General features: G+C 40.8%; 4 protein-coding genes across 5 annotated transcripts; 1 reads left to right on the top strand and 3 right to left on the bottom strand.

The window, feature by feature from the left end:
• The first annotated feature begins 688 nt into the window (after nt 1-688).
• Nucleotides 689-11,740, top strand: LOC133531430 (cysteine-rich with EGF-like domain protein 2). Of its 2 annotated transcripts, XM_061869644.1 has the most exons (9): nt 689-852; nt 975-1,145; nt 2,381-2,580; nt 3,811-3,985; nt 4,251-4,356; nt 5,113-5,251; nt 8,460-8,578; nt 10,329-10,372; nt 11,540-11,610. In XM_061869644.1, exons 2-8 carry the CDS (start codon nt 998-1,000, stop codon nt 10,351-10,353), a joined length of 912 nt encoding a protein of 303 aa, XP_061725628.1. In that variant the 5' UTR covers nt 689-852; nt 975-997; the 3' UTR covers nt 10,354-10,372; nt 11,540-11,610. The 2 variants fall into 2 exon arrangements, with proteins under 2 accessions (XP_061725628.1, XP_061725627.1); XM_061869643.1 differs by lacking the exon at nt 10,329-10,372 and having other exon boundaries at nt 11,540-11,740.
• Nucleotides 11,741-13,611: 1,871 nt separating this feature from the next.
• On the bottom strand, nt 13,612-15,205 carry LOC133531431 (uncharacterized). The gene is made up of 2 exons (XM_061869645.1): nt 15,117-15,205; nt 13,612-14,895 (listed from the first exon to the last, which is right to left on the bottom strand). The coding sequence occupies exons 1-2, from the start codon at nt 15,142-15,144 to the stop codon at nt 14,117-14,119; spliced, it is 807 nt and encodes a 268-aa protein (XP_061725629.1). The 5' UTR covers nt 15,145-15,205; the 3' UTR covers nt 13,612-14,116.
• Nucleotides 15,206-18,312: 3,107 nt separating this feature from the next.
• On the bottom strand, nt 18,313-20,667 carry LOC133531527 (uncharacterized). The gene has a single exon (XM_061869796.1). It carries the CDS (start codon nt 20,627-20,629, stop codon nt 18,611-18,613), a length of 2,019 nt encoding a protein of 672 aa, XP_061725780.1. The 5' UTR covers nt 20,630-20,667; the 3' UTR covers nt 18,313-18,610.
• A 177-nt stretch (nt 20,668-20,844) lies between these two features.
• Nucleotides 20,845-24,312, bottom strand: LOC133531301 (uncharacterized). The gene is made up of 4 exons (XM_061869433.1): nt 24,238-24,312; nt 21,812-24,151; nt 21,169-21,418; nt 20,845-20,855 (listed from the first exon to the last, which is right to left on the bottom strand). Exons 1-4 carry the CDS (start codon nt 24,310-24,312, stop codon nt 20,845-20,847), a joined length of 2,676 nt encoding a protein of 891 aa, XP_061725417.1.
• Between the last annotated feature and the right edge of the window lie 2,023 nt (nt 24,313-26,335).

A 26,335-nucleotide genomic window follows, 5' to 3' on the forward strand; every position in this document is an offset into this window, starting at 1 on the left:
AAAAACACATTTTATTTTTTTCTGCTTAAAATAAGCCTCATTTTGAAAAAAATTATATAACATTTTTTATTTCTCATATCATTTTCAACCGAAGAGCATATTTTAAAATAGGATTTTTGGAAAAAAAATGCGAATGTCCATTTTTTATTCATTTCGATCCACTGTGCGATGTGACCAAAAATGGTATAACGTAACGCGGTATTTATTAAGGCAGGAGCGAGCTCTTTCGAGCTAGAGTCAAACCAAGACAAGTCTGCAACGATTTTGATAGCACACGCAGAGCAAGTGTTATTTTAAACGTCAAACTTCTCTGAAATTTGATGTATAAATGACACTTGCACTGTGTGTGCTATCAAAGTCGTTGCAGACTTATCTTGGTCATGTCTTGGTCGCTCAGCACGTTTTTTGAAGGGCTCAGGTTGCCAGATGTGCCGGTAAAACAAGTTTGTCAGTGGAAAAAGGTACTACATTCAAATATTCTATGGGACGATAACTCTTCGCGCCTACGTTTTTGAAATTTGCCGCTTTTTTCTACTGACGGAAATGGCTTGGCAGACTATAACTATTCCATTTTAATATACAGTTTTTGAAAGCAAATACTGCTTCTTTTACAATATGGCCTCCATTTCGGCGTGTATTTTAATGTCTTAAACGAAGCTGTCATAACTGTCATGAAACGAGATGTCAAAATTGTGTCAAAATGTAGTTTGAATACTTTGAATTAACATTATTGATTTTATGCTATTTTGATCATATTAACTATATGTACAGGAAACTAAGTGCTCAATTCCATGACTATTTAAGCCTTTTACTATTAGTAGACGCCGAACGCAGCGCCAATTATATGAAATAGTGAGTTAACACTCATTAAATATCATAATTAGTAGCTTTTTTGTATGCCATATTTCTGTGAGTAATTAAACATAGAGAAGTTAGCATATATAGTGTGTTCGTTTTGTGTTTTTCTATTAAAGGTCCGAGGAGTGCACGTGGTGACATGGCGCTGTGTTTTAAGTTGTTTCGGGTCGTGTTTTCGCTGTTTATTGCGAGCAAAGTTGTGAGAGCGACCGACGAGCTCCGGGCCAGAAACGATGAACCAGGCCCATGCAATTCTTGTAAAGTCTTCGCGGAATCCTTTGAAAAGGGTAACATGCTCTAATTTGTTTTCTTACTCTATGTATGTTAACCCGCATTGAAGTCCAGAGTTTTAATAATGAATAATAACCTATATTTATATATTATTTACAAGTATCTTTCTCAGAAACAGACTCTATATCTTAAAGTCAAAGTGGGGAAGGATGTCTACAAGCTCTCGTCCTTTTAACTCTTGTGTTTGTATGCATACTCCACATACTTAAAAACAGTAGTACAGAAGACGTCAAGCTATTCCTTTCCAATGATGTCTGAGCGACATACATATATAAATGGCAAACTTCTTGCCTTATTGTATACCCCATTTTATTTACCATGGTGGGATTCCACTTGAAACTGCACACAGAGAACCATAATGTTAACAATTGCTTTACGAGCTCTGCTCTTCAAAGCCGGCGTGTGGTCAAATAATAACAAAGGGATCAAGGCTGGATAGTTACATGACACCCAAAAAAAAGTTTGCCTGGTATCTTTTATTGTCACTACAATACAATACAAATACTATTTATTCCACACCTCAATACAGAAACAATACAAAGAATACAGCACATTAAGAAGAAGTAGTGACATCAGGAGGTCACTACTTGTATTGTATTGTTTACGTCTGGTGACCGTCTCAAGTGCAATCCTGCCATAATGAATGAAATGGGGTATATGCCAGTCTTTCCCGTATTATACTAGGGATGTAGGGACTCACATTTGCATTCATATATATGAATATTGTCATCATTTTAAACATTCACATCGACATTCGCATTCCCATCAAATGAAGCGGATGATTTGCGAATGTTAATGTGCACACGTTGTGTCCTGTCACGCCCGTGCTGATTGCTCTCATCCACTCGCGCATGGGCAGTGCACGCAAACTGTTTTCAAGTAAGACATTTTGACCAGTAGACAGCATTTTTCAACACTTTATAACATCCCGTCCTAAGGTATTTATGTACTAACTGATTTTATTAATTGGGAATGAAAATAACAACTACATATTCCATAACATTCGTATTCGTATTTCGACATTCGCACCCTGGACATTCGGATTAGTTTTCGCAAATGTGAAGAATGCAATATTTGTGACATCTCTGATTAACACTGAGAAGTTTAGATTTTCTCAACCAATCAAGCATCTACAATTCTACAAGGAGTTGATCAAGACCTGCAACCGAACTTCTGCATTCCACAACCTTGACTCTGGCAAAATTGTACAAAGTGAACTGCTCCATTTTAGGTCTACATCGCACAGCACCAATCTTTGAGACCCAGAGCCAAGAACGCCTGACAAACATCTTGCAGGGGATATGCGAGGAGCCCCGCTACAAGAGCAAGTGCCTTGAGACTGCTGGTGTGGCTCAATCCCACATTGAACAATGGTTGCTGCAGGAGGAGCCTCCGGAGTTCTTCCAGTACATATGTATTGATAAACTTGAGGTAGGAAAGACGCAATTCCCCTCAATACAAGAACTCCAGAATTAATACCAGGTATTGAACATGACCATTTAAAAATCTTTTTTAAGGTAAAATCAACTTTACCCAAACAAACATCAATACTTGACTACTTTAAAGGAATTCAACTGTAATTGAGTTATGGAAATAAACAAGGTTTTATTATTATTAGGTAAAATCAGGCACAATCGATCAGAACACTGATGAAGCAAAATAAATAATGTAGTACAGTGAAACAAAAAATACTATACCAGAATCCTTATATTTTGATATTTTTTGATGACCGGTCTGGCCTAGTGGTTAGTGACCCTGCCTATGAAGCTGATGGTCATGGGTTCGAATCCCGGTAAGGGCAGTTATTTGTGTGATGAGCACAGATATTTGTTCCTGAGTCATGAATGTTTTCTATATCATTGTCTAAGTGCTCACAACACAAGCCATCTTGGCTTACCGTCAATTTGTGTAAAGTATGTCCCTATAATATTTATTTATCATTATTTATTTATATTGGCCTTCTTCAGTTCCGGTATTGAATTATCGTAAATATCGGTCCTATATTGCGGGATTCCAGTATTCATGCTCGAATAATGACTTACTTCTTAACTCAGTGGCAAATGTATGAATGTGCACTGAACACTAATAAGGAGGTCCTAACAGTATTGTGAAGTCAAGTTAGAGTCTGTCTAAGTTAACTCTGCATCGTGTTTGATAGTCTAGAGTGTGCAAGTGTTATTTTCAAATATTAAATTTTCACTTGTAATAAAAATTTCTTTATTTTTTTCGTACTATAATTGTATACACTAGCTATCTCTGGTAATAAAACAAAAAATCCATTAACCCGCATGTCATATCAATGTGGTTCAGTGAAGGGGACGGACTGAAAATCAGCGCTGCGCAATCAATTTGTAATAAAATGGCTGACGCAGCGTACGCTGAGTCCGTTCCTTTTGCCGCGCATGCCTATTATTATTATTTTTAAGTGAAACATTGTATTTTGTGTGGCAATAAATGGTTTCTTATTCTTATTCTTATTTTAAATGTCATAATTTCACATAAATTTGATGTTTATGATTAAAATTATAGGTTAACAAATTCACCTTATTGACCCATAGTGACTCACCTCTTCTTTTTCCACATATCTATGTGACGTCTCCCACTAATGTTTATAATTGATTTATATATGTTAGCTTGATTATTTATAACTTTTCCTACCAGGTATGCTGTCTGAAGCACAACTACGGGCGCTCCTGCCAGCCGTGCCCACGCGACGCGGGCGGCGCGGTGTGCGGGGGGCACGGGCGCTGCCGCGGGGACGGCACGCGGCTCGGCAACGGGACGTGTCACTGTGACGCGGGGTACAAGGGCGAGTTGTGCCAGGACTGCGTCACGGGTGAGTGTTGGGGACGGCAGACACGTCACGGTTGAGTGACCGGGGGCTAGACAACGGGACCTGACACTGTGACGCGGGGTACAATGGCGAGCTGTGCCAAGACTGCGTCACGGGTGAGTGTTGGGGGCGCGGGGACGGCAGACACGTCACGGTTGAGTGTCCGGGGGCTCGTCAACGGGACCTGTCACTGTGACTGTACAGGCCTTAACGTGGCCTATTTTCTTTGTTATGACAAGCGATTAATAATTGTAATGATTTTTTGCAGGTCATTACAAAGCTTCAGGAGAGTCGGGACCAGAGTGTAAGCGCTGCCACTACTCGTGTTCGGGCGGCTGCCGCGGCGGGGCGCCACTGGACTGCGTAGCTTGCCGGTAAGCTATCTGTTTAGGCAGTTTTATAGTACAAGCCTTGGTCTCGTAGTACTAGGGTTAGTCTCGTAGTACAAAGCTGGGTGTCGTAGTACAAGGCTGGGTCTCGTAGTACAAGGCTATAGAAAAGTTAGAACGAGAGTGTAAGCGCTGCAACTACACGTGCTCGGTGGCTGCCGCGGTGGAGCGCCATTGGACTGCGTTGATTGCCGGTAAGCCGACTTACTAGGCAGTATATTACTGCAATGATCTGCCGCCAGAGAGCTGCACTATCACATATTCTAAACCATAGAGTAACTTATACATACTATGTCTTAAACAAATAAAAGTTTTGAGAAGTTTTAAGAATTAAAAGCTTTTTTTGTGAAAAAGACGCGTCAAAAATTATATTCAATTAAAATAACTGCCCACGGTAGGAAAATCAAGACAAATCAATTCTCATAAAAGCTGAAGAAACTCAAGTATAAAATAAACTTATGTGGACATAAAAAACGCATTATTTCGATGCGACTGAGCCAATGATGCTGAGCATCTCGCAGAACTGTAAAAATGGCAACTGGGAGGTGTTGCTGTGTCGATAAGCTCACTACAGCCCGCCAATTTGGAAATAAGCCCACTGCTGTTATTTTGTACTACTGTGGCTAGCTCTCCCTATTAAAAAATTGTGTGTCGCAGTGCACTCCCGCGGGGCCGGGACACAAATGGAATCAACTGGCACCAACAAAATACAAAATTGATTATGATGTCAACGAATTTCAGACCCGGATTTACATTCGAACCGGACGTCGGCTGCCACGACATCAACGAATGTAATGACATTAACATCTGCGCCAAGAACGAATTCTGCCTCAACTCCATGGGCTCCTACAAATGTATGGCGTGCGACCGCGCGTGCAAGGTAAGGGAGATTGGGGTCAATGGGGCAGCTGTTAATGATTTGTATAGATGTCGCCAGCATAGTTATTTAAAGAGTAACGTAAAATAAAAAAATAAATAAAATAAAATAAACATTTTAGGGACAGTAGACCTTACTAACCTTAAATACGGTAAGTTTACTACATCAAAGTCTTTCTATCTGTCAAAATCAAATAAATTCTAGATAAACTAAAAGTAATAACAAAAGACTATGAACTTTAAGTACTAGAAATAACGTAGAATTTTACTAACGCATGTACGGAATCCAAAATCATCCAAACCTCATCATTAGGGCTCATTTAGACGGCGCGCGATTTTAGTTACATTGCGGACTATTGAGGTTACATCCAATTCAGCCGACCGATCAAATACCGCAATGTAACGAAACTCGCATGCGAGTTATGCCGTGACAGTATTGCCGTGACGCGACCTTGATATTTGACTCTCAACGTGCCTAAAGAAGTTTCACTTCAATAATATGTGTGTGGTAGGGTCACAGACGTTTATAAATAACGCCATATCAGTGGGAGGACACAGCGCTCGGGCAGCATTTCTCCGAGCAATTATTAGGGTTGGCAAAACTTGACGTTCCTTTGCGTGCACTACCACAGATAAGATAATTACATGAATTTTGACAACCCTAAATAGCCAAGCTTTCGCAAATACCCCTAACATACCCCTATTTACCCCATTTTCGGAATATATGCTCTCCTAATTTTGCTCTTTCATTTGATACTATCCCGACCTCCGGGACTCTTCTGGTTCCGGAGATATCTCCATTTTCCTCTTTTTCAGACTATCTTCAAAAACTTTCAATCTTTAAAAATTCATATCTTTTCCCCTAATTGTCCGATCTTCCTCTTTTTAGTGTCTATCGTCTCTAATCAATTTTCCCTTTCTTATTCTACTTAGTTTTTGTAATTTTAGCTACCCCCCCCCTCACAAAATTTTCAAAATATCGTTTTTGGCCCAAAAATTTTTAACTTTAAAATTTCATATTCTAATTCTGGTCCACATAAATTTTGTTTTTTCTTCGATCGTTTATAGATCTTCGCTAGCGCTATCTTTTTCAGTATTTGGGCAAACTTGCCGACGTCTTCTTGCCAAGTAATTAAATTTTCTTTTCATTTGCAAATTTCAAAATTTTGCTTTTACGTCTCTAATTAACTTTAATCTAGATCTTAATTCATTTTTTAGTGTCATTATTGTAAATTTTAGTTTTAAAGTGTTATTTTAAATTTAAAAATATAAAATATCAAAGATGAGCACAGAAAGTCTCAATCTTAACATGGAGGACTTTGATCAGCTCTACACTTCACCGCTGGGCGCTCATGCTCAGCCAGCACGTCCTCCGTCGCCTCAGCGCGACAGTAACATCCATCCGGTGCTAGAGCTGATCGAAGAGCTCGCCGGTGATCTGGAACAAGAATCGCAAATAATCATGGAAAACTTAGAAACCACACATAATCATCGCAGCGTCACAGTTGAAAATAAGCGACAAATAAAGACCGCGGCAAAAAATATTACATCAATATTTGCGAGCTACGCAAAACAAATGCGTGCGCAAATTAGAACCATACTGAATGCAACACCCACCCCTACAGACCAGTCGTCAAAAGGGACTCAAACAGATCCCGACGACGGCCTGCAGGACAGAGCTCGGGACGTCGTCGAGTCAGTCCAACAACAACTTGACCAGATTCGCGAGGAGCAAAAGACTCTTAGCGAACTGGTCAAGAATAATATCGTCAGAACAGAGTCGGGCTGTTCTGGTGAAAATAGTCGCCCTTCCTACAGCGAACAGCTGAGAAAGCCTGCGTCTAAAAAATCCAAAAACCATCCTGCCTTAGTAGCGACGGTAGAACCCGCAACCACATCAGCCGAGGCCCTAGGCACTCTACGCACTAAAATCTCGTTTAAAAACAAAAATTTCGCTCCTACAAAGGTAAAACCCCTCACAAACTCAAAAATTCGCCTCGAATTCGAAAACGAACAACAGCGTGACGAGACGCTCCATAGGCTGACCACCTCTAATATCAAGGCCGAGCCAGCTAGGACACTTTCGCCGATGGTTATTCTGAAGGGGATATACAAGGATACCCTAAGGGACGAACTGGTTGATATTATATCCTCTCAGAACCCATCGGTGAAAGAAACCCTCAGCGATGACTCAAAGCTCGAGCTGTGTTTCGTCACCAGTAACCGCAACGGAAACCTTTACAACGCGGTCTTCAAGTGCCCACCTGCAACATGGGGAGCCATTATGGCACTGGGCAGGGTCAATTTAGAACATCAGCGTATACACGCTGAGGAGCACTCCCCGTTTAAGCAGTGTCTCGGCTGTCTGCAGTTTGGACATACGCGCGTCCACTGCAGATCAACCATAAAGCCATGTTCCCATTGCGCCGACCAGACACACACCTATAAAACTTGCCCCAATCGTAATATAATACCAAAATGCTATAACTGCCACAATAACAACCTAAAATACAAAACCCAATATGACACCAACCACACGGCAATAAATCACATCTGTCCCCGTCTCGCGTCAGCCAAATCTAACATAGAAAGTAGAATATCATACGATTAAAATAACAGCAATAAAAGGCGTTTTGATAAATAAAAATAAACCGATAGTAATAATAAATACCAAATTGTCTCATAATAGTAAATTCATGACTTAAATTATAATTCATGGCTTAAATTATAAGTTCATCAGATTCATTATACAGTAGATTCCGAAAAACCAAAACATTTACACCAATAACTATAATAAAATTACAAATAATTCTGCTGGACATATGGCCGCCCGTATCTCTGCGGGGACCATATGTCCTTAAGCACAATCACAAAAATTAAATCAGATTTTTTAAATCGAGCATCACTGTTCTCCTAGATGGTGATGACAAATCTGAAATCGAAAAACCATAACCACCTCTCGTACACGTCACCGCGGGCACAGGGTCGCCCGTATCTCTAGCGAGGGCCCTGTGTCTTCACATGACACTTGCTAACCTTTAAAAAAAAAAAAAAAAACCCTAAATAGCCGAAAGGGATAGTTCCATACATTAGAAAGGGACAACATGATTCGTCCCTGAATCGCTGTCAAACTTCGGTTTTGTAGGAAGTTTCCTTTCTGTACGGGAGTACTATTATTTATGCTGTGACCATATTTTCCCGTTGTTTCGCAGGGCTGCTACGGCGACAGTCCGGACATGTGTCGGAAGTGCGCAAAAGGGTACTCGAAGAAGGGCGACATGTGCGTCCGGGACCGCGAGGACGAGGAGATGGATCAGATGACCACCACCAGGTGAGATAACTATGGGGGATATAGACCCAACATCTAAGCATAACTGCGGGTGAAATTGACCCACTTGGTTAGCTTAACTAGGGGTTATATTGATCCACCAGGTCAGCTAGAGTATGGCCAAAATGGTCCCACTAGGTTTGTTTAATTATGGGCAAATTGACCTACTAGGTTATCTTGAATATGGTTTAAAATGACCACCCAGGTTTTAGTAGTTATTAGATAGTCAGTTAAAAATGCATCACCATTTTTTTATATAAAAATTACAAGCTTGTTTACATAAACCAAGAATGTGTATTTTGCATCAAAGAGAGAAATAAAATCCAACAACTACCTATAAATAAAATTACAATTAAATGTTACACCCGATACTTCACCTAGACAATAAGGGCCAAATACATCCACATTCATCCTCGCTAGTTTAGTTTTGTAGTTGCCTAATATGTGACGTTATCTATGAAAAGGGACATTGTCGGTGGCGCTTACGCCATTATCAACGATGCTCCCATATTATAAACAACGCCGCGCTACGCAGTGCGGCGTAACCGCCATCGACAATAAGATCCCTTTTCATAGATAACGTCACATATAACGGTAGATGACGCTGTTTGATAGGCTACATCGCGCTGTTAAGATTTTTATTCAGCACAGTAATAAGGTATATCGAATATATTCCAGGTCGTCCCATCGGGACGCAGGATATGGGGAATACAGGAGGAATTTCCTTGTTTTATGTATACCAAAGAGAGTTTGAAATAGAGGTAAATTGTCAAAGAAAATTTTGTAGCCACAGTAAATTTACTGCCATCCTTCGACACATGATTAAAACTTTTAGAACGCCATTTGACTTTGATCCTTTTCTTTCACTGATATGTGTTAAATTTGTTAAATATTAAAAAGTGGCGCCATCTTACCGGGCATCCGATAAAGGTTGTGGCGCTATCGCTCAAAACGATGCAGCCATACCTTTGGCCTTTGATCTATTAGATGGCGCCACTTTTTGATATTTAACAAATTTAACACATATCAGTGAAAGAATAACGATCAAAGTCAAATGGCGTTCTAAAAGTTATAATTATTCACCGTGTTTTTTTTGATTTGCGTTAATTTCAAGGGTGCATTCCTGAGCTTAAATTAAGTAACTTTCTCAAAGACACCGGTATTCTAATGAACTCCATTTCGGAGATAATCAATATTTAATTTTTATCTTATAAAGCTCTTACGAGTGTGTACACTTACCTTAGGGCCCGTTCACATATTGATTAGTGTTTAGTACTGGTTAATACATTTGCTACTAAACGTAAGTACTATCTCGGACGATCGATGTTCGAAATGACATTGACATGTCACAGTTTTCAATTGTTTGATTGGAATAAATGTAATGGCCCGTGCAACAACAACGCTATATACAACATTTAATTACTTTTTATATCAAAAAAATGTTAAAAAAATATTTAAAAAATTTTTTTTTTGGAAAATTAACTATGTCATGTAGTTTCCTTCAACGTACTTACCAACACCCCGAAGTTAACGGAATTCAATAAAAACACGGTGTATATCGAAGGATGGCAGTAAATTTACTGTGGCTACAAAATTTTCTTTGACAATCCACCTCTATCTCAAATTAACTTTGTTTTAGATACAACCGTATGATAAGACTTATTGTCTGTTATTTTAATTTTCTTCTTCCAGACTGTTGTAAAAAGTTAGTGTTTTATTTTGATTTGTTTGCATATTTCGTTTTTATTTTCAGAAAAAGTGAAGATGTGAAACGTTGATAACGGATGAACTGTGTTGGTAAATCAACTGTTTATTTTTTGGTGGTGGGTTTTTTTCCATCGCAGTATATCGATAGGTATGGTCAACCAATTTGATTCCTAGGCCACTATAGAACCATGTCACAATGACTTCTACGACAGTGCTTATTGAGTGATGCATGTCATGTATAGAGTAGTTAAAGCGACAAGGTTCTATAGTGGCCTAGGATTCAAATTGGTTGACTGTACCACACAAACATCAATGGGTACTAAATCACTTTGCAATATTTGTATATGTATATCAATTTATTTGGAAGCAGTCATGTATACTACCTACAAGTAGTCAATTAAATTATGTGTATTAACAAATCTTATTAGGTCTTTGTTTATTATTATTCTGTATTTGCCATTTCACTATCAAAATATACGAGTATATCTTCCCATCTTAATCACGCCATCTTCCATAATAACATTAATAAATAACTTCAAAATCTTCCATTTGAACCATGGACGAATAAAACGACTAACATTGTCTATCGGGACCGTGCGCGTTGGAGGGTCTGCCATCTTGTGGCCGGAATCGGAAACATAAACAAGGTTCTGACATCTTATGGGTGATGTGCAAATGTGAAGTTTATGCTTCCATGTAGGAAGCATAAACTTCACATTTACACCTCGCGCCAAAAATCTGACGGCTCCCCCTACAGTTTATGCACGCTTTCAACGTCGCGTTCCTTCAATATCCAGCGCCATCTATTGAACGAAAGTTGTTTTGACATCAAGTCTGTCCTCTCCGTCAGAGTTACAGGCTGCGCCATATTGAAGAAGATTCAAATAATTGAAATAATTTATTTGTATAGAACACAGTAATATGAAGATCTTACAAACATTGAAAAAACAGGGAACATTTGTACAAAAGTAGAAAATAATATAAATTTTGCAAAATGATGTCAATGTATACAATGGAGCAAGAAATAATGTTTTTATCTGTACGTGTAATTAAAAGTTTCATTTCTCCAATACCTAAAGTACCTAAAGGTTGTCAGGAAGAGATCGCTCTGTAGCGATAAGGCCGCCTGTTGTTTAACTCTATCTTCATGTATTACATGTGTTTCCATGTACATTTATTCTGAGGTTGTGCAATAAAGAGGATTTATATTGTATTGTATTGTGTTCCTAATTAGCCAACATTGTACAACTTTTCCAGATACATGACGTACTTTGGGCTGCTGGTGGCGGGCGGCGTGCTGTGGACGCGCGCGCCGGCGCCGGCGGCGGCGGTGGTCGCGCTCACGCTCTCCTACATCGCGCTGGCGGAGTACTACTGCCGCGTCAGCGGACACGCCTCGTTGCTGGACTACCCGCTCTTTACTATATAATAATCTAAACAATAAATCCAACTTGATAATTACATCTTTTATTTATTGGAACCGTGCGAAGTGCATGGTAAGTAAAGCGATCGCAACGCATAAGGTAAAAATTATAACTAACTGCGGATAGCGTCTTAACATTTCGTACAAGTTATATGGCTCGAAATGGATTTTTAATTTAGAATTTATTGAGATATTCATTTAAATTGTATGGTGTAACGAACCATTGTAATCTGTATGAAATGCTTAATACAACTAACGTATTAACCCATTCAGGGCCAGCGACTCAGCATATGGGTCATATAACAGTTCCGCAGGGCCAGTGACTCACATGTGAGTCATGAATAAATTCTGATTTAAACATTATACGAAACTTAATTTGACGTAATAAAGTACGTATCCACTAAGTTAACGACGATTTCTATAAGGTATATTACGATAAAAAAAATTAAATGCGTTTTTTTAAGGGAATTTGCATTTCTGTTCTTTGTGAAATAAAGTTTAAATAAATAAATGTTAATTTTTTATTTTACAAATGTGCACAAAATAATACGAATAATTTTCTGAGTCTATTTACAAAATGTGACGTTAAAATTCTGTTAGCAACATATCAATAGCCCTGAAACTAGCTGAAACTTTCCGTCGAAGCGCGGATCGGAGAAGCGGATCAGTCGGAAATCTATAACGAATATTACACAAAATAAAAATATGAATTTAAACTGTAATTTTATAAAAGACAAAACATAATTTGAAATAAAAGAATGAAAAACTAAAAATGAATATAATTTTCTAGAGTCATACAAGGTACTTAACCCTTTTCCAGGCATAGTACGATTTATCGCGCCATTAGAATTTCAACTTTAGCATTCCGTTTTAAGGTTCAAATTAGATTAAACTTTCAGGAAATGTTACTTGTCTTCAAATGAATCATCAAAGCTGGATTAATTGGAATATATTTGGATTTTTTGGGAAAACCTTGTAGATTGGTGCGGCCTGCATCTTAATGGCTGTTTGTGGTAGAGGCTGTATGTCAAGAACCCGCGCCAAAAAGCCTCCCCCATACCTACATTAGGTTTAACATTTACATAGGTAACACATAGCTATGTCTGGTACAGCCGCCATCAGATATATCGGAGCGGCCGAGATCCTCAAAAATATCTGAACACGCACTCTCTTGACAATGGCATGTTCAGATATTTATAAGCACATTGGTCGCTCCGATATATCTGACGGCGACTGTACTAGGTTTCGTTTCGTTGATAAAAATTGTTATACAAATAAAGAAAATAGTGAGTAGAAAATATGATAAGACAATTAAAACTAAACCTAACTAAAAAATCCCTAAAAACTACCTTCTAAGCCTAGGCCCCTCGGCAAGGTGCCCATCACGCAGGCAGCGTTCCCGCGCTGTATTGCGACAGCAATCCTCTGCGCGAGAAAGCTGCCGTCGCACTGTGGGCTGAAATTCGGCTTTCATTGACATAGAAACCGAAGTTGTTATTTTTACGTTTTTTTGATTAAAATAGGTTTTGCCCAGCATTGTTATGGTAACCTATGAATTTTAGACGATTTGGAATGAAAATTGTGGAGTTACGATTTTTTTTCAAAATAAATGTATGGAGCAGGAACAAGAAATCATCATTACTCAAGAACCGCAAAACAAACCGTAATATCCTCGCAGGTGGTTATACTACGAATTATTTGTGATTTTTTGGCATACTACATATATCCGCCACGGGTGCGGTTTTTTTTTAAATCATTAATTGTTTCTATGGAAAAAGCACAAAACCCAAATTCAACATTTTAAGATTTTTTTGATTGAAATGGGTTTTGCTCAGTGTGTTTATGCTAAGTTATAAGTTTCACACGATTTGAGTTGAAAATGGTAGTTATGATATTTTTTCAAAAAAAATGTATGGAGCCGGAACAAAATATCTCAAGAACCACAACAAATACGGTAATATCCTCGCAGATAGTTATGCTACGAATTATTTGTGATTTTTTGGCATACTACATATATCCGCCACGGGTGCGATATTTTTTGCCGTAATTCTAATTTTGGAATAGGCTGCGCAGCTCTGAGAACTGTATCCTAGCCACGATTACTGAGGATTTGCACAGTCCAATCTGTAGGTTTTGGCTGTCTCTGCATCAAGATGCGAACCGAAAGTAGTTATTTTATTTTTAATTGTAATTTAAAAAAATATTATTGTTTTACAGTTATTTTATTTTTTTACACTTTTGTGTCATTTTACATTGTAAATTCTATGTGTATCACGTTATTTTATATGGGTGCTTGCCTGAAATAAAATCAATTTATTTATTTTATATTATTTTATTTTTAATTTATTTATAACCGTGGCAACAAGTAATATAAAAAGTGGATTCACCCCGGCAACCCCTGCAAAAGATCTTTATTTACCTTTCAGTTTGTCCAGAGCTTCTGAATATTTTAAAGAATAGACAGCTTCTATATATTTAAGTTTATTTACAAGGGCAACAGTTGCAGCTGTGAGTTCCAACTCATTCGCCTTGAACTCTACAATCCCCGCCTCAATCAATATTTTCATCTTCGAATTTTCATCGTCTAATCTGCTAAATAAATAGGCTTCTACATGTTTCCTCGAATATTTAATAAAATCATTAACACTTTTCTTCATGAAGTCCTGCTTTTCTGCGGGACGTGCGAGTTTTACAGATATTTCCATGTTTAAAACTTCTGATACTTGTCTCAACTCAGGGAAATCAAAACGGGGAAGTAAGCCGGAGAAAATGTTGTGCTGCATTAACAATGGAAGGTCTTGTTGGAAGAAAGACGAATATGGCAAAATTCCCTGGAACTGTTCTTTCAAAATCACTTTAGCAGTATGCACAGGGAATGCTCGGATAATCCTGGATAGCGTCATATCTTCTGCGGTACCGATTGTATCAGTGATGCCATACAAAGCGCATTTATTTCTAATAATTGGAGAGGCAGTGGCATCAACTTCCATCAAAGCCTTTCTTATATTACGATATTTATGGAATACTTGGATGAAGAAGACCAAATCTTGTTCCGGGAGGCACTTTTCATACAACTGCACAGTTCCGAAGACTGTTATGGGCTTGTCTTCGTTAGCTGCAGGCTGTGCGGATGCTTTCGTGTAAAACTTTGCTCTAATATTCTCGTAATCACATCCCGGCTTCTCAAATCCTGGAAATGGGAAAGTAGTTACCTCACCCGTTGCAATTCTCGTTCTCGTTTGCATGGTTATATCGATTAAATAATTATTTTAGAACCAATTAAAATATTTTGGGACTAAAGTACTTAAGTAACTAATAACGAAACACAATCGGAGCAATTTATTGGCGTCCGCGTCCGGCGTTCGTCAGCGTTACTGTGTTTACTGTGTTGGCATAATGGCATTGACTTACCTATATGTATAAAAACTGTATATTTCATTTACTGTATATGTATACTTCAGTTCTGCGTAGCTTGTAAAAATTCCATTCCATTCGATTCAGTGCTGCCGGCGTGAGCGGAGCAAAATTGAAACCGATGAAAAAATTATCATACGCCTATTAAAAAGGCACTACTCCCAAAAATATTTTGTCTCTATTTGCCGAAAATGTTCAATGTTTGATATTTTTGTATATGAACCATTTTTTTACATTTCAAATATTGTAAACGATGTGCTAATGTTTGGTGAAACGGAAAAAATATTATTTCTAGGGCCCGAAATCGGGTCTCATATCAGGCCTGATAAAGTGTGTAATTGGCACTTTAATGTCGAATGTATAAACAAAGAAAACGCAATTTTCGTCTAATTTGCGTAAAAATCGCCTTAATATTTGTGTATTTTTTTGATAAGTATCCAAACGGTTTACAGAAAATTTCGTCATTTTTGACGTAAACCAACGAGCCGAACACCCAAAAGTTGCACATTGTAGCCTATTTCTCAAGGAAAGTGTCATATTTTGCTTGAAAAACTAGACTTTGGGTGGCATCGTCCAAAGGCTGAAATTATCGTACTTTTGCGTACGATAATGCTCTTTGGAACGTACATGTACCGGAGCCCAAATTTTTGTACGTGTACGATAATTATCGTACGCCTGGCAACACTGATTCCATTCGTCAGGAAACTACCGGAAATATTGTATAAATGTTGCCAGCGCGTGTACAGCGCATCGCACACCACAGCTAAACACTTTTAAGGCCAGTCCAGACGGGACAATTTTTCGCCAATCTGATCAAATAAGGTCGTGTATGCTCTAAGCTAAGCCTAAAAGGAGTTGTGTACTAGTACATTATTGCAGAGAACGGGAAATGACAATTCGTGGATGAGATTCGATTTTGTCGGACGACGTGAAGCGGAATGAAATCGGGACTGATTTTGGACCCGATATCGGGAAGTGTGGATTTAATTGGCGCTTTATATAGTGTTCGATTTTATTAAGCAGTATTCGCACTATCAAACGATCATACACGACGGTCTTGTAAAAATGTTCGTATCCTATAGCAGTGGGGCGACACTCCTCCTTCCGGGTATTCTCGGCTTCATTCTATTGTATGTCTATGATTCTGGATGTAATCGGCAAAGAGCATATAATCACTACGTTTTAAGAGACGGGATACTTCCATGGCGAGTGGAATCCCTTTGTTTCGCAAATCATTACCAAAATGTACGACAAAGAACTGTCAAAGATGATGATGATGATGATGATGTCCTCCCAGACGTATCCGTCGACGGCGACATCCTGACAAGTTATTTTTATTTTTATTAATATTGTTTTTAAATATTATTTATTAACTATTACGCGCATGGGCGCGAGCGTGACTTGCAAATCCAAATTTAGTTTTGAAAGTTCGGCTGCACGGAGCACAGTAGAGCTGTCCAGATGAGTTGTATGTATAGTTGTAGGAGGGCTTGGGCCGAGTTTTTCGGAGCTGACGTTTGGCGTCAAGATCTTCAAGCCGGGTGCGTTCAAAGTTGTCAAGACCCGTACTGACAGCAGCTCGCCAGTCCGATCTCCGAGTCGCAAACTCCTCCCACGACTCGCAAGATATGCCGGTGGCCAACAGATGGCGTTTTACGACATCCTTGTAGCGTAGGTATTGCCCGCCAGCCTTACGTTTACCTGAGGCTAGCTCAGAGTAAAATACTTTTTTTGGCAGTCTTGATGGCGCCATACGCACAAGGTGCCCACACCAACGCATTTGACCTTTTATGAGCAGACACTCCATACCCGGCATGCCTGCTCGACGTAGAACCTCCGAGTTTGGAACACGATCCTGCCACTTCAACCGTAATATTGCCCGGAGACATCGTAGATGAAATGTGTCTAGACGTTTAATGTCCCCTTTGTACAAACACCATGTCTCCGAGGCATAGAGCAGCACAGGCATGATAATTGTTCTATAGACGGCGAGCTTTGTGTGAAGGATAAGATCGTGCGATTTCCAAACTCGCTGGTTCAGTCCACCAAAGGCCGCAGCAGCTTTAGCAATCCTAGAGGAGACTTCGGACTCGAGACGATTGTCACTCCGCAACAGAGTCCCTAGGTATCGGAATGTACCCACTTCGTCCAGTGCATTGCCCCTTAAATAAGCAGATGCATCGCTCGCAGATTTCCCTCTAGCAGGTTGTTTGACAATCTGGGTTTTCGATGCACTGATTACTAGGCCAAACTTGCGACATGAATCATCCAAATTGTCCAAATAACTCTGCAGGACCTCCATAATGCTATCAGCCATAAGACAGACGTCGTCAGCGTACAGGATTTCAGTAACCGAGGCATACTGTAATTTGCGTTACAACATAAGCAATTTAAATAGTGTAGTACGCTACACGCTTGCGTTTCTTATCGATATCGATAAAATGGGGAGGGTTGAAATATAGACTTGTCTACAAATTTTGTACTCGAAATCAAGTTAGGATAGAGTCCACATATAAGTTGTATGTTATATAGTGGATAGTTCTATGAGTGGACTAATACGTGGTCGAGCTTAATGTGGACTCGATTTTTTTAGAACACCTTGTTGTTTTTTTACCACTAGGAAGGATCAAAGTAGCACATTTTTCCCTTCTAGGAGGGATCACTTTTTACCTCTTTTTGAATACTTCTTAGGTTAAATTATTTAATTTAATTGCCATTAATTAAATTTATTTATTTATTTGTACCATAATAATTTCCTCATAGGTGATGTGAAAAGCAGTATGTAAATTTATCACGTGGTACAACAAAAACTAATAAACTGTCCTTACTACGTATTATTTGTGTCATTACCTGCTTTTACCCTTTTCATTATTAAGATAAATAATTCTAACTGCATCGTAATTGGTAATCTCTATAGGAGGTGGAGTTTAGCTCGCTCGTAAGAATCGAGGCAAAAAAATTCTGAACTGGTCCACCGCGAATGTCTCCGATTGTACATTATTATAGTACATATTGTACATTTACAGTATAGGTACTTACATATAAAGCGTGCCTTGAAAACATACCTCGTTAATGCTTCTTGTAATCCGGACCGATAACATACCTCAGTGCAACCCGATAGCAATGTTTTGGTATCTACTTCCTTAATGAGTAATTGTTGACGCTGTAGGTGTTCCACAATACAAACTCGAAATACGGATTACGAAAAACAGTTTAATTTCTAAAAGTTACAGACACCACGTGAATTTTATATGAGAGCGATATGTACGTGTGTCGCGCGCGGATAGACAAGCCGACTGACGCGTGGTCAAAAAACAAAACCGTTGGAACCTTGTCGCTGCGTCACACGTATATATATATGTACCTTCAAATTTCAGCTTAAAACTAACATTGTACAGATTATGAGAGTACCACCATATTAAAACAAATTAAAATAAAGAGAAAAAACCCATTTTGAGCACGTCGCTAACACGCCCCACCCCAGTGCTGGCTCAGCACTCATTAACCAAAGGGATTCTAGCGACGCGCGCCGCAGGCCGTTTAAAGACGCCAGATTTAGTTTTTACTTCGACCAGTCTGATCCGACCGTCTCTACCTGGAAATACCTGCTGGACGACTGCCTTCGGCCACACATTGCGTGGTGCTCCCGGATCTACAACTAAAACTAAGTCTCCTACTTTGAGTGGAGTTTGCTCATTGTTCCATTTCCTTCTAGGGAGTAGCTCCGGTAAGTATTCCTTTACCCACCTCTGCCAATACATATCGGCTAGCCTTTGACTCTTCCGCCAGTGCTTCCGAAGGAATAAGTCGGAATCGTCAAAGGCACCCAAAGCGGGGGTATTAGGAGAAGAGTAGAGAAGGAAGTGGTTCGGCGTCAGAGCGCCGTCGCTACCTGGTTCCACGGAGACGTGGGTTAGCGGGCGGCTGTTCACAATATTCTCAACCTCCGCCATAAGAGTGCTAAGAACTTCATCCTTCGGTGCCCGCTCTTTAAGGACAACGCTAAGGCTTTTCTTAACGCTGCGTATGAGTCGCTCCCATGCCCCACCCCAATGGGGACTTGCGGGAGGTATAAACTTCCAACTCGAACCGTTGGTCAATGCAAAGTCATTGACAGCTTTGTTGTCGAGTTCCTGCACAGAGCGTTTCAACTCGGTATCAGCGCCCCGTAGGTTGGTACCGTTATCCGAGTAGAAACAGTCTGGCCATCCTCGACGCGCCGCCATACGCCGTAACGCCATAATGAGAGAGTCGGTGGTGAGAGAATGTACGATCTCCAAATGGATCGCCCTTACAGTGAGGCAGGTAAAAATGACCCCATACCTCTTTTGGCGTCCTCTGCCGACCACCACCTCCATTGGGCCGAACAAGTCGAGGCCGCAGTGTGTGAATGGCCTCTGGTGATGTGCCATTCGACCTGGAGGTAACTCACCCATTACAGGTACATGTGGTTGCGCCTTACGTATTTTACAATACATACATCTAGTAGCTACATGTTTAACCGTTGGTCTTATCCTCGTGATTGCATATTTTTCCTTAAGATTGTTAACCACGGTTTCCTGGTAATCGTGCGCAGCCCTTACGTGATAATGCTTAACGAGCAATCGCGTCACATGGTGCCGCCCATCCAAAATGATCGGGTATTTTGTATCAGCATTGACACCCTGTGCGGCACTAATACGGCCGCCGCAGCGTAGGACTCCACAATCATCCAGGTAAGGTGACCAGGTAAGTATTCGGCTATTTCTTTCAAGACTCATACCTTTTCTAATCGCAGCTAACTCCGCGCCAAAGCACTCTTCTTGTACCTGTCGCACCAGGAGCAGCTCGGCTCGCCGCATCAACTCAGAGTCATCGTAAGTCTGCTTTCGACATTTATGCACGAATACTAACACATGATATGTGCTCCTCAATAGCCGCAACCACGAAGAAAAGCGCTCCGGATTAAATACAGGTAAGTATGTAGCAGATAAGTCATTAATTATATTTATAATTTCTGACCTTTCAGGTTCACCAGCTGCAGGGCCGACAATATTAAGCGGCCAGGAGGACTCGTCGCTTCTCAAGAACGAAGGGCCCTTTAACCACTCGTTTTGGAAGAGACTGTCGTCATAAGTCTCGCGCGTTGCAATATCCGCAACGTTCAATTTAGTAGGTACGTACCGCCATTCATTACTACGCGTGAGCTCATCAATAGCGCCCAACCGGTTTGCTACGAATGTCTTATAATTGCGCGCGTCATTCTTAACCCAGTGAAGGAATGTGGTGGAATCGCTCCAAAAATAGCGGCGCTGTACCACTAACCTGTGGTCCTTTTGTAGACTGTCCGCAAGTCTCGCTGCCAAAAGAGCGGACTGTAACTCTGCACGAGGTACAGTCAACAAAGGTTTCACGGGTAAGACTCTGCACTTACTTGCTATAAAGGCGATGCATATTTTATTATTGTAAATCCAGCGCCAATAAGCAACTGCACACATTGCTTTGGTAGACGCATCGCAAAAAATATGCATCTCTAAATTATTACCATAATAAATATTCGTAGTTGATGCCGGCGTTCTTGGCGTAGCGTTGCTACGCGGCTCATAGGTAGGTGGCGGCGTAGTATGCGCAGGCGGTGCGGCGGTCGCGGGCCGCGCGGGGGAGGAGTCATCGGCTACGCGCGTCGTAGCACTGCCCGGCGACCCTGCCGTCGCTCGGCTACCCAGGCCGTTTGATCCTAGGGGACTTAAGTAACATCTAGGTATACGTACATAACGCATTTCTTTTAAAAGATTAATCCATTCAATCCACTTAACGAAAATATTATTTGGAATATTTTCGTCCCAATCGACGGATAACTGCCATAAAGACTGTAGCATTATCTTACCTTGAATAGTGAATGGAGATAAGAAACCAAACACGTCGAATATCGACATTATTACACGAAGCATGATCCTTTTAGTAGGTACTTGTTTACCGCTAACTATATCGCTAGGTATGCGTTTGAGTGACAAGTCAAACCCAAACTCATCTGTAGCGGGGTACCAGATAAGACCAAGCGTTCTCTCACCTTCTTGCTGTTGATCTAATTTGAACCTTAAGGCTGCATTGCCTAAGGCTTCTTTTGGCACGCTGTCCAATACTGCCTCGCTGTTACTTGTCCAGTTGCACATGTCGAACCCGCCCTGTTTGTGAATAAAAGTAACGTCTTTTACCATTTTTATAGCTGCGGCCTCGTCTGGCAAACTGTCCAAGTAATCGTCCATGTAGTGTTGCTCGCAGATGGCAGCAACTGCAGCAGGCATTGCGGACGCGTAACGCTGTGCATTCCTGTTTTTTACGTACTGGGCGATAAAAGGGGACGAATTAGCGCCAAACACTAGTGACGTCATAGCATACGTTTTGACTGGCTGTTTAGGGTCAGTCCTCCATAAAAACCTAAGTGCGTCCTGGTCCTCGGGTCGTATTTTGACCCTTAGGAACATGTCACGCAAATCCCCGGCCACAGCGTACCTATTCTCTCTAAATCGTACCATAATGCCGAATAGGGACGCGAGTAGGTCGGGACCTTGAAGTAGGTAATCGTTCAACGATGTACCTTTACTTTTTGCGGCACAATCAAAAACAAGACGAAGTTTTTTCTTATTTAAATTGTCCACCCCATGATGAGGTAGGTACCATGTGTGAGGGGAAGTGGATCGCGGGTCACTGACCTCCCTTGCAAAATCATTGTGGAACAAATGATTTACTCGATCCGTGTACCTCTGAGCATACTCACTGTTTGCAGCCATTTTCTTCTCAACTCCCTTTAACCTATTTAGAGCGTTAGGGTAACTGTCAGGCATCACGCTGTTCTCGTCGCGCCACGGCAGACCTACTTGCCACCTGCCGTCAGCGAAGGTCGTCGTGTGGTCTAATTGGGCTAAGGCACGGACGTCATCGCTGTTTTGACGAGGCTCGTTACACACACCTAGAGAGTCAATAGAAAAATAACGCCTTACTTCCTCATGAAGGTCGCGGAGCGCGTCATCGTGGGCGCTCGGGCAGGGCGCGCCGGCGCCCTCCGCCGCTATCAGCAGGTTGTGGGCGGCGCGGGTGCATCGGCCGTGCGGGGCGCGCATCTTCCCATGGACGGACCAACCTAAGACAGTGCGTGTAGCGAACGGCTCAAAGGGTTTACCTTTACATATTTCTAACGGCATAATTAAATCATAATTATCCTGCCCAATTAAAACTTCAGGTTTACAAGAAATTAGATTAGGTGACCATTTGTCTTTTACCTTCTGTAAGTGGGCAAATTTATTACAATCAATGGACCTAAAGTCCTGCTCAGGTATTTGCAAATTATCTACAGCTCGTAAACTGATATTAAAAACATCGCTACCATTAAGGCTAGATACATCGATAGACATAACTGTAGTAGTACACTCTAAATCGCTATCTCTCCACGCTCCGCTCACTCGCATAGTCTCAGTGCGCCCGCGCAGGCCGGCGCGCTCGGCGAGCGATTTACTGATAAGACTGATACTACTTCCGTCATCTAAAAATGCAGTTGACGTAAACACACCATTAGGTCCGCGTATTTTTATCGGCACAACTTTTAACAACACTTTATGGTTATTTAAGTTTATAAAGGATACGGTTTCCTTAGTAGGGCTGGACTCAGCTGTTTCCCGCGTATCCGGAGATCCCGACGTAGCATCCTTATCTGTATCGCGATTTTGTACATAGTGTAATAGTCGATGATGCGCCTCGCCACATCCATCCTTGTCACAAGCGGGCGCGGGGCAGTTCTCGCGATCGTGGCGTGACACTAGGCACTTGAAGCATACTCCATGGCGCTTCACATGACGCCACCGGTCCTTTCTTAACGCCTTTTTGAACATCTTGCATTCAGTTAACTCATGTTTTGCACCGCGGCAAAATAAACACTTATTATCACTGCGCGCCGATTGCAATAAAACTGTTTGCTGGCGGTTGGCGTTATTATTATCACTTTTGTTTCTCGAGTGATGTTGATAACTGCTGCGCTGATCCGTGACGTGAATGTTCGCTGTAGTGGTTATTTTGACTGCTTCGATGTTTAAAAAGTTTCCAAGTATCTCCAAGCGTGGCTTCTTACCTTCGGCTATTATGGGGAAACTGTAGTCAGACCATTTCGATATAATAACAGTCGGTAATTTAGATAGAATTATGTTAGCCATGTTTACGTCGTGTAGGTACTCTTTGCGGCCGACTGCATGTACGGCTGCGATGAAGTTTTGTACTTTGACTGAGAAAGATACGATGTCCTTACTGTACTCGTTCGACATAGATGGTAGCTTGCGTAATCCTTGCATAATACGAGTTAAGATGCTTTCTGGATTTCCACATACCAATTCCAAGGTTTTCATCACTATATCGGGCGACGTGGCAGTAACCATTAAAGCTGAAACTGCTTCCCTGGCAGTTCCATGTAGGCATTTTCTCAGTCTCCATAGGTTCTCCTTCGGGCTGAATCCGCATACTTCGGTGGACTCTTCATAGGCCTGCTTAAATTGTAGCCAGTCCAAAGGGTCGCCAGAGTAACTAGGTAGGTCTCTGGGAGTACATAATCGGCTTAGCAGGTTTTTGTCACTCTTTTGTTTAGCGGTACTTGCAGTTAGATTTTGAAGTGCACTTGCGAGCATTTGAATCGTTCCATTAGAGGTGCCGGGGTCAACGACCGGCGGCGGGCACGGCAGGTCCGGCTGGTTACCTTGATCGGGGACTTGCTGCGCGGCGGATTCCAGCTCACGTTGGCTTTGTTCCAACCACTTTTCCACTTCACCCTGTTTGTCAGCGTGCAGATCATCATGTGGACTGTAGTTATCTTGTTCCTCATCCGTCAGGTTAGCTAAATCAGCTTCAAGTTTCTTGTCGATGAGGCCATTTGGATACGCGCTTTTTCTTGAGCCGCTTCTAGTTCCAGCTGTTTTCGTCGAGCCAGCACAGACGATGATGACGACTTGGGCTTTGCCCCCGTTAGCGAAGCGGGCGTATGTTGCACCGGGCGATGCTCCGATTTTACGCTGCTACCCGATAATTGAACCGCGGGGACAATAATCTTCGTTTCGTCATTGTTCTGAGTATTATTTTCCTTAGTTGGCTGAGAAGGTACTTGTAGCTGAAGTTGTCTATCCTCTTCTGCTTTTCTCTCGCGTTCTTTGCGCGTTGTACTGCGAGTATTCACCATCTTCGCAGGCGGAGTACGGAACATAAATCCGGTCGAAGTGACCACTGTTGACGCTGTAGGTGTTCCACAATACAAACTCGAAATACGGATTACGAAAAACAGTTTAATTTCTAAAAGTTACAGACACCACGTGAATTTTATATGAGAGCGATATGTACGTGTGTCGCGCGCGGATAGACAAGCCGACTGACGCGTGGTCAAAAAACAAAACCGTTGGAACCTTGTCGCTGCGTCACACGTATATATATATATGTACCTTCAAATTTCAGCTTAAAACTAACATTGTACAGATTATGAGAGTACCACCATATTAAAACAAATTAAAATAAAGAGAAAAAACCCATTTTGAGCACTGTAACTTCCCCCACCTACTCCCCAATCTACCCCACCTTTAAAATTGATACCACCCTTAAATTCTACCCTCATAATTTTACCCCAACAATAATTTGGCCAAGTGATCGTCTAGTTAAAGGTTAGGACCCCTCGAAGTGAACCGCGGAACCCTAGATTCTTTAATGAGTAACAACTAAATCTTGGACTTTGATTTTACCTAATTGTTTATTACCTAGATGTTAAAGATCTGATATTTACTGTACTATAATAATATACCTATTATGTTGATGAGAAATTATTTAAAGGAAATTATGTTAAGATTCCACCTCCTGCGAAACACCGTAAAACCAAGATACTCAGAACCATTTCTATATTAAACATGACACCTTATGAGTAAAAAGGAAATATAGGTATAATAAACTAAAAGTTTATAGCAATGTCCCGGTTAAGGGTATAGGCTCCGCCCAAATGCGCGAGTCGTTGGCGTCGGGTGTAGCCTTAAGTTACAGAAACGTCAATGTGATTTTAATGTAATATAAAATATAATTTTATAATTCATTAGAAAAGCATTGCAGCATGTAAGATAAAATAAATATAAAAATAGTATTGCAGCGTATATGATGATATAAATATAAAAATATTTTTGGTATAATCCTGCTACTCCTATTAAGTCTTCGGGGTAACATTGAAGCAGCACTCCTGGGATAAGCCCATTTACACACTATTATAATCAGATTGAATATTATTACCTATCAATCCTATCATCTTCTAAACGAGGTATGAATATATCACACGTGCTGCCTCTAATGCTAGATGCAGGTCTGAAGACTCCTACTCCGATTAGCAATATCAATCGGGCCACCTACTCCTACCCTATTAGCCAGACGGGCTATAACCAACGCTTCGAAACCTATGCAAGCCTAGGGGCTGACGAAAAGAAGCGATAAGTATTCGTCAGACACCATTTACTTATCTTTTTCATATCCAAAAACTAAGGCTACTAAGCCATTACCCAGTCCCCATAGGTAAAAGTAGGCTGAATTCCCAGGCCTTTTAAAAGTATAAACGAAGTACAAGTATTATTGTACTTTATGATATCGAAATATCAAGATGAGCATTATTCCACTCAAATATTCCAATGGACTGCGCTCGCCTGCCAAAGGGTCTCTAAAACAAACCATTCCTCAATTCCAGAATAGTCTGTGTTTCTAAGCCCAGCTTGATATTTGAGAATTGATTTTGTAAATACCTTAGAACCTGATCGCAATACTCTGTACTTCGTCTTTACACCAAAAACCCAGAAATGAAAATAAATTGATATAAGATGTTACAGGTAACCTTCGATTTTCCACTCAGGGTAGTAACAGTCTGGAAGATTTAGGTAATTGAACTCCATTACCAGCATTCCACTCAATATTAGCATTAGTACAAGATATAAAACCATAGCTTCACGTCATTAGAACCTTTAAAAGAGAAATATACACCAACCAATCAATTTTATAGACCAAACCTAAGAGAGACCCTATAACAGTGTGTGTGTGACTCTACTCTATTCCTACCCTTAGTCCCTAATCTAGTATGTCCAGAACACAGATCGTACTTACCATTGATCTAGTGGTTTGGAACATACACAAGTGTATCCCTAAATCTAAGCTGTAAGCATTCGGCCGACAAAACCGAGGTATAGCAA

This window comes from Cydia pomonella, chromosome 25, assembly GCF_033807575.1.
Source record: "Cydia pomonella isolate Wapato2018A chromosome 25, ilCydPomo1, whole genome shotgun sequence".
Classification (NCBI taxonomy): Eukaryota; Metazoa; Arthropoda; class Insecta; order Lepidoptera; family Tortricidae; genus Cydia; species Cydia pomonella.

Excerpts from the sequence above, each read along its gene's own strand:
- LOC133531431 (XM_061869645.1), bottom strand. The coding sequence starts at position 15,144 with ATGAAATATACAGTTTTTATACATATAG. Across the intron at positions 14,896-15,116 it reads TACAGTTTTTATACATATAG|GATTTGAGAAGCCGGGATGT; the intron begins GTAAGTCAATGC and ends TCCCATTTCCAG.
- LOC133531301 (XM_061869433.1), bottom strand. The coding sequence starts at position 24,312 with ATGGTGAATACTCGCAGTACAACGCGCAAAGAACGCGAGAGAAAAGCA. Across the intron at positions 24,152-24,237 it reads ATAGACAACTTCAGCTACAA|CAGCGTAAAATCGGAGCATC; the intron begins GTACCTTCTCAG and ends ATTATCGGGTAG. Across the intron at positions 21,419-21,811 it reads ACAATGATTTTGCAAGGGAG|CGTTACGCGTCCGCAATGCC; the intron begins GTCAGTGACCCG and ends AGGAATGCACAG.
- LOC133531430 (XM_061869643.1), top strand. The coding sequence starts at position 998 with ATGGCGCTGTGTTTTAAGTTGTTTCGGGTCGTGTTTTCGCTGTTTATT. Across the intron at positions 1,146-2,380 it reads CGCGGAATCCTTTGAAAAGG|GTCTACATCGCACAGCACCA; the intron begins GTAACATGCTCT and ends GCTCCATTTTAG. Across the intron at positions 3,986-4,250 it reads GTGCCAGGACTGCGTCACGG|GTCATTACAAAGCTTCAGGA; the intron begins GTGAGTGTTGGG and ends GATTTTTTGCAG.
- LOC133531527 (XM_061869796.1), bottom strand. The coding sequence starts at position 20,629 with ATGCATATTTTTTGCGATGCGTCTACCAAAGCAATGTGTGCAGTTGCT.